Source organism: Physeter macrocephalus, chromosome 9, assembly GCF_002837175.3.
Source record: "Physeter macrocephalus isolate SW-GA chromosome 9, ASM283717v5, whole genome shotgun sequence".
NCBI lineage: Eukaryota > Metazoa > Chordata > Mammalia > Artiodactyla > Physeteridae > Physeter > Physeter macrocephalus.
Window position 1 is genome coordinate 25,972,435 of NC_041222.1, and position 8,097 is coordinate 25,980,531.

An 8,097-nucleotide genomic window follows, 5' to 3' on the forward strand; every position below is an offset into this window, starting at 1 on the left:
GAGGCCCACGTACCACAAAAAAAAAAAAAAAAAAAAAAAAAAAAAAAAAAAATCTCTCCTTGTTGAGCACCTTCTGTTGTACTAGGTACTTTACATATTTTAGTCATCTTTCCAAGATAGGATGATTATTCTTGTTTTATAGATGAGAAAACTGGATTTAGAGAGGTAAGCAGTTTTGCCCAAGGTCACACAGCTAGTGTTACGGCCCTGTGTTGTTTTTGTCCTTTTTCTCTTTTCATACCAGCCATAGGCCCCAGGGAAACTTCTCCCTCTTTCCATGTGGTTCTCATGCCAGTACTACTCTGGCATACCTGTGCTCTCCCTATTCTGCATGTATGTAAGGCAGTTTGATTTAATTGTTGATTTACTTGTCCACTCTGTCAATGTACTGCACACCTTGATGGTGAGAACTGGTTCTTGTTTATGCCTGTTCCCAGGCACTCAGCACAGTGCTTACCAAATGGTAGGTGCTTAATGTTTTCTTTTTGTTTGTATTTTGAGATATGAGGCAAGAGGAAGAAGATCAGAATTCCCTTGGGTGGACGTTCTCAGGCCTCCACTTCAAGGAGAGCATTCAAGCAGAATTTATATTTGGAAATTATTGAGCATTTATATTTCATAGCATTTAATATCCCAAGAACCGGGGCATAGAGAATAAATAAGTTCCAGACGTATTAGAATATGGTTAAGTTCCGACATTTATTAGATGGATATTTGATATGTTGAGAGTGGTCCCAAACATTTGAGAGTGACATAGCTGAGGGACTCCTTCCAATGTAGTTCGTTCAGTTCATTGCTTACCCAGTATTATCTTGCTTATGTTCTTATAGAGGTGAACAAACAGGGTTGGAATAAATCTAATTGGTTACAACTTATATTTATCATAGCATATGTATAGCCTGTGAAAAACAGGTATAGACTGATTCAATGAAGTGATAGCTCAAGTTAGTTATAAACTTGTAGACCCCCAATCAGATAGTCAAAGGCAAAAGTCTTTGATCATTACTACAGATATGACATTTCCCATGATATTGAAGCATATTACGCGGAGCGGCTGGGCCCGTGAGCCATGGCCGCTGAGCCTGCGCGTCCGGAGCCTGTGCTCTGCAACAGGGACTCCTTCCAATGTAGTTCGTTCAGTTCATTGCTTACCCAGTATTATCTTGCTTATGTTCTTATAGAGGTGAACAAACAGGGTTGGAATAAATCTAATTGGTTACAACTTATATTTATCATAGCATATGTATAGCCTGTGAAAAACAGGTATAGACTGATTCAATGAAGTGATAGCTCAAGTTAGTTATAAACTTGTAGACCCCCAATCAGATAGTCAAAGGCAAAAGTCTTTGATCATTACTACAGATATGACATTTCCCATGATATTGAAGCATATTACGCGGAGCGGCTGGGCCCGTGAGCCATGGCCGCTGAGCCTGCGCGTCCGGAGCCTGTGCTCTGCAACGGGAGAGGCCACAGCAGAGGAAGGCCCGCATACCACAAAAAAAAAAAAAAAAAAAAGAAGCATATTGTGAGTTTCTCTCAATCAACTGTTAACTCCACTGTGATAAGAGTTCTTGTTTTGTATTTTTTTCCCCAAACTTAGCACAATGTCTGGCAATTGTAGACACTTGGAAAGTGTTTGTTAAATAAAACAGAACATAACTGACTAGGGTAGGAGCCCTTTTTGGCCATTTTTCTTCATGATATTTTTATGAACACCAGAGAATTGTTTGACTTCAGTTCCTTCATCTTTAAGATGTTTACTATATCAATTCCACAGAGCATAGGTGAAGGTTTAAAAAAAAGAGTGCCTGTAAACGTAGTTGGAAAAAAATTTAAAGTCATCAAAAACCTACGCAGTGTCGATGGATCTTAGAATCATAATATTGAGAGAGATAAAGGAAGTCTGAGAAGATACCAGTTTTTATAGAACTCAAAGACAAAATAAATAAAATGTTGTTTAAGCATACATATGCATGTGATAAAATCATATTTAAGAAAAGAAATGAATGATAAAGACCACATTCAGTCTCTTGTTTATCTCAGGGGAAAGGTAGGGAGAGAGGCAACATAAAAAGATGCAAGTTGTTGGTAAAGCACTAGTTTTTGGGCTGGGTGGTGGTACACAGGATTTCATTTTAACATTATACTTTATTATATATATGTTGCATGTCATATTTTATATGTATCACGTAATTTAGTTTTTATAAGTGAAAAGTCATGAAAGGTGCTATGAAGGACAGGCCTATAGTCTCACTGCCCACCTGTGCTGATAGGATAGATTTAATGGAAACCGGGAATAAAATGACGTTCTAGAATGTCTTTATATCATCTCTTAAAAGAAGCTAATACAGCCTTCATGAAATGTGAAAAAAAAAGTTATCTATAAATTCAAAATGCTAGTTGATACCTTCTACTTTAAAACTATATTGATGTTGCCTGGCCAGTTTTTTCTTCTTTTGAGTTACTGGTTTAAAACATTTAAAAATGATTTGTGATTATTGTAAAATTTTCAAATATTATAGAAATTACAGAGTTAAATATAAAAATAATCCAACAATCCCTCCACCAGTTTTTTTTTTAACTCACAGTTCCATCTTTATTACTTCTAATAAAAGATACTAGAACGATACTTTTGTCTCTTCCTTGGTATTTGTCTACTGTATTAACTTCGACCATCCCAATAGAAGAATGTGCCAATAAATTATTGATGACTTTTTATTCTTGCCTGTATGGTGCAATGATACCAATATCAGAGGGATTACAACCAGCCTAAACAGAAAAGAACACAATTTAAAGTCTCCACCAGTTTTAACCAATGTTAAAATTTTGGTGAATATCCTTCTAGATAGCTTTCTAGACATACACATGTACATGTTTAGTTAGGTAAATACATAAAATTTTCATAAATAGGATTATGTTACACACATTCTTCTTTCACTTTTTCACTTTCCATTTTAATCAGTTTAGACTTACATAATCCTTTTCTCCATGTAGCATGAATTTTTAAAGTACCTATCCTCTTGTAGGCAAGTACTAGACAATGAGAACGTAGCAGTCAGTAAGACAGAAAAACTCCTGCCCACATGGAGTTTACATGCTAGTGGGGCAGAGAGCTGCTGGAGCAAGCCTAACCTGAAATCTATACTACCTCTAGATATTTTAGTACTGTGATCCCATACACTCCCTTTATTGCTTAATTAAACTAGTTTGTTTCGTGTGTTCTCTTGTTTTCAATTGAAAGCATTTTTACCTATATATAGTCTCTGTCTCCTTATCTTTCATTATTCTTTGCCTTGTATTTTCACACTCCAGCCAATCAAAATGACTTGTTCCCTGCTTATGCTATAAAATTTCTCATTTAACTTTGTGCAGCTTATTCCCTCTGTTTGAAATACCCTCTTAGCCCTAACCAAGGTCACATAGCATAGTAATGGTAGCATAGAATTTGAATTATAGTCATAGCAGGTCTTCTAAAAATGAATTTTCCCTTTCATTCTTTCTTTCTTAGACCAATACTCTTTCCAGTTTATTATCTAAAGGGATGTATTGATAACAATGATATATGTAATGATAAGGATATTTATATGTATTTTTGAATGCTATAAGAATCTTATAGTTGCATAACATCTAATAGATTTTAAAACTATGAAATCGATGCATTAAAGAAAACATGTCTTCCTACATCTTTGCTTGACCTTTTCATTAATGATTTCTTATCTAATTTTCTTCTGTAGGGAATCTTTTAACTGAGCCAATTGGTTACTTGGAATCCTGTTTCTCGGCCAAGAATGGTACTCCAAGGCAGCCATCCATTTGTAGCCATTCACGGGCTTGTTTGAGGATTAGAAAAAGCATCTTTAATAATCCTGAACATTCCTTGCTGGGCTTAGAACAGTTTTCTCATGTTTGGTAAGTTGTTTTATAGTTAGAAATGGTACTTTGGACCATAACTTGCCCTTGAGTAAAGTACTCCAGTTGGAGGCAACCCTGGAGACTGCCATCCAGACCACCCTTGTCTATTGCATGGGATTTTTGTACTATATTCATGCATGTGATTGTCTGCATAACTTGGACACCCTCGAGGAAGCTTGGGATCCACTGAGGGGCACATTCCATCTGCAGTTGGTTCCAGTTTTGTTGAATGACTTCTGTTGAGCTGAAATCTGTAGACCTTCTCAATTCTGTCCATGGGTCATTATTCTGTCCTCTAGACCACGGGTCAGCAAGCTATGGCCTGTGGACCAAACCCATCGCATCTTCTGTTTTTGTAAGTAAGTTTATGGGAACATAACCACGTGCATTCATTTATGTGGTGGCCGTGGCTACTTTTGTGTTACAACAGCAGAGTTGAATTATTATAGCAGAGACTCGTTGACTTGCAAACCCTAAAATATTTACCTCCTGGTCCTTTATAGAAAAAGTTTGTGGACCCTGCTCTAGACCCATGAAGTATTGTTTATTCAGGTGCTTGACAAAAGCCAGTTAAGGTCCTAGCATGTGCCAGTCATTGTGTTACGGGCAGTGGATATAGAGATAAGACTGTCTTCTTTCAAAAAACGGGAATGATATTACTCTTTTTTCCCCCACTGATTACATTTTAGTACCATTAGAAGCATTCTTTCTGTTTTAATTTGTGGGGATTAAAGTTTTTTTCTCCCTCAAATCATTATGATAGATTAACTGTGTTCTTTTCTTACTCAGTGGTTTGGTTTATTTTCAATAGGATTTTGTTTGTTTTTCACAAAAATGGTCATTTGAGCTGTAAGGCAAAAGTGCAGCCTCCTAGGCTGAATGGTGTGAAGACTGGCGTTTTCTCTACAAGGAGCCCACATCGTCCCAATGCGATAGGACTGACCCTAGCCAAACTGGAAAAGGTAGAAGGTAATTTGTACTTTTACCATTTTTTCCTTAACCTAAAGAAGTCTTATAAAATCAACATAGGATTCAGCACTGGCTGTTATTGAGACAAGTACCAATGGTGTTAGCCCCTGTGAACCACCAGACATTGAAGAAAATGAAACGATTAAAAGAATGTCAGCATTGAAACACTTTGGAATAAGCTCTCATAGGATGCTCAGAGTTAGTTTATGTCATTATATTTATCAGAAGTTACTAAATTATTTAAAAGTAACTCAAGATTTTATAATCATTAAATGAGTAACCATATTTTTTCTGACTTGGGATGCAGTAAATATAAAATGATCTAAAAATAATTGGAGGGGCTTCCCTGGTGGCGCAGTGGTTGAGAGTCTGCCTGCCGATGCAGGGGACGCGGGTTCGTGCCCCGGTCCGGGAGGATCCCACATGCCGCGGAGCGGCTGGGCCCGTGAGCCATGGCCGCTGAGCCTGCGCGTCCGGAGCCTGTGCTCCGCAACGGGAGAGGCCACAACAGTGAGAGGCCCACGTACCGCAAAAATAAATAAATAAATAAAAATAAAATAAAAATAATTGGACACTCTCAAAATTTAACGCACAGTAACTGGTTGCACATGCATATATGGTCAGCACATCTGACCACAGGGTGGTGGATCATTTCTTCCTTGCAGCCCCGAGGAAATGAACGTGCATCGTGGCTGCAGTGCCGCTGTCCACTGTGATGTGAGGCAGAGGGTCTGGGATGAATACACCATAGGTTGAACATCTGTCAGATTGTGGGAGAACCTGTGTAGAATACCAGATTAGATTTAACTACGTGTTCATATATAAACACGTTATTGAGCTGTTCATTTTTGCAAGCCTCCCATTCTTGAATCCCTTGGACCTGATCTGATCAGCACATTTGGGTGTGCTGGGTAACACACAACTTGGGTAACAGTACTGGAACGTTTTATGATCGTTCGTGCAACCCACACTTATTTTCTGAGCACTGAATATGTGCCAACCATTGTTCTAGGTGCTGGGGATATAGTGGCAAGCAGATTAGATAAAAATCCCAGCCCTACAGAGGATCTTAGCATTCTAATGGGGAAGATCAAATCAGAAAGGTGAAAGGCAAACACAGTAGCACTGTAGACACTCTTAAAAATAAGCGTTATGAAGATGACTAGTGTTTGTGTGGTGCTTTGCAGTTTATAAAGAGTGTTCATGTATAGTATCTCACAGTGGCTCATGGGTTTGATAAGGTAGCAGTCTCCATGTTATGGATGAGGGCACTGAGGCTCTTTGATGTTTGATAATTTACCCAATAGCATCCAGCCAGGGGGTTGTCTGACTTGAAATCCCACGAACTCTCACCTGTGCCCCAGTGCTTTTCTTTCTTTTGCAGACATTATTAGGCATAATGTATCACTTAGAAAGTCCAAAATCTTCCTTCCAAAGTTCCAGGTTCATTCACAATAAGTATGTTTTAGAAATCAGAGTCCTTTGTTAGTCATGTTTTTCTCAAATGGAGATCGGATCAAATGTGATCACATGCAGTTTTTGATTCTCACTGGGCCAGTTTTCCAAGGTTCAAGTTAGTAGACTTTGCCCCAGTAGAAGGAACTGAACAGCAGCTGTATAAGTGGGACAACAGGGGACCTTTCCTTAATATTTGGTAATGGTGACTTATGTTCTGTTTAATTTTTTTTTTTTTTGGCTGCGTTGGGTCTTTGTTGCTGTGCGCGGGCTTTCTGTAGTTGCAACGAGCAGAGTTTCTCATTGCCTCTCGTGTGGTGGAGCATGGGCTCTAGGCACGCGGGCTTTAGTAGTTGCAGCACGTGGGCTCAGTAGTTGCGGCACTTGGGCTCTAGAGCCTGTGGGCTTCAGTAGTTGTGGCGTGTGGGCTCAGTAGTTGTGGCTCGTGGGTTTTAGAGCGTAGGCTCAGTAGTTGTGGCACACAGACTTAGTTGCTCAGCAGCATGTGGGATCTTCCCAGACCAGGGATCAAACCCGTGTCCCCTGCATTGGCAGGCGGGTTCTTAACCACTGCGCCACAAGGAAGTGCCTGTTTAATTATTCAGTGGAGTATTAGATTTCTGTTGCTGTGTAACAAATTACCATGCACTATCAGTTTAAACAGCACACATGTATTATGTGTTTAAAACATTACAATGTTTCTATAGGTTAGGAGTATGGGCACAGCTTAGCTGGGTCCTCACTTAGGAGTCTCACCAAGCTGCACTGAAGTGGAATGAGTTCTTTTCTGGAGGTTTGACTGTAGAAGAATCTATTTCCAAGCCCACTCTGGTCATAGGCAGAATTCACTTCCTTGCAGTTGTGGTTCTGAGGGTCCTGGCCTCTTGCTGGTTGTTGGCTGGTGGCTGCCCCTAGCTCCTAGAGGTGGTCCCCAGTGCCTAGAGACCTCTCGCAGTGCCTTGCCGCACGGGGTTTCCCAGCTAGGCTGCTTGCTTCTTCAAGCCCACAGGGAGAGTCTCTCAAGTGAATCTGCCAGCAAACACAGGAGTCTTAGATAACATAACGTCACTGAAGTGGTATCAAGTCATACTCAAGAAGAGGGGATTATACACCAGGAGGTGACATCATGGGGCCACCTTAGACTCTGTTTGACACACTGGAAACCATCATCAGCCCCACAGAGATATATTGAGGACTCTGATGTGTCTGGAACAGAGTTAGAAGCCCCCAGTGATGCAAAGATGAGATGGCCCCACCTAGTGCTCGAGGACCTACTTACTGTCTAGGGGGAGAGACTCTAAGCAGGTCATTGCTAGACCATGTGACGAGGGCTCCAGGAGAGGTTCGGGCACAGGTACCTCTGTGGAACCCAGAGGAAAGAATGCTTATGTTTGGAAGAGCCAGAAAGGCTCTGTAAAGGAGGTGTTACGTGAGAGCCTTGAAGAGCAAGTAGGAGTTTGACAGATAAAGAAGAGAATGGGTTTCTAGGTAGAAAGAAAACTGTATGTTGGCACCAGGTATAAGAGGGCCTGGTGGGCTTCCCTGGTGGTGCAGTGGTTGGGAGTCCGCCTGCCGATGCAGGGGACGCGGGTTCGTGCCCCGGTCTGGGAAGATCCCACATGCCATGGAGCGGCTGGGCTCGTGAGCCGTGGCCACTGAGCCTGCGTGTCCGGAGCCTGTGCTCCGTGGGGGGAGAGGCCACAGCAGTGAGAGGCCCGCGTATCGCAAAAAAAAAAAAAAAAAAAAAAGAGGGCCTGG

The 8,097-nt window shown here is 40.7% G+C and overlaps 1 protein-coding gene across 2 annotated transcripts in view; it reads left to right on the top strand.

Moving 5' to 3' along the window:
- Positions 1-8,097, top strand: part of TRMO (tRNA methyltransferase O) — a 14,239-nt gene that overhangs the window by 3,203 nt on the left and 2,939 nt on the right. Inside the window, exons 2-3 of one of the 2 annotated variants that reach the window (XM_007114607.3) lie at positions 3,738-3,912; positions 4,727-4,884. In XM_007114607.3, the coding sequence (XP_007114669.2) occupies positions 3,738-3,912; positions 4,727-4,884 (333 nt within the window). Of the gene's footprint in view, positions 1-3,737; positions 3,913-4,726; positions 4,885-8,097 lie in introns of those variants that run through there. The other variant, XM_028493778.2, reaches the window with a different exon arrangement.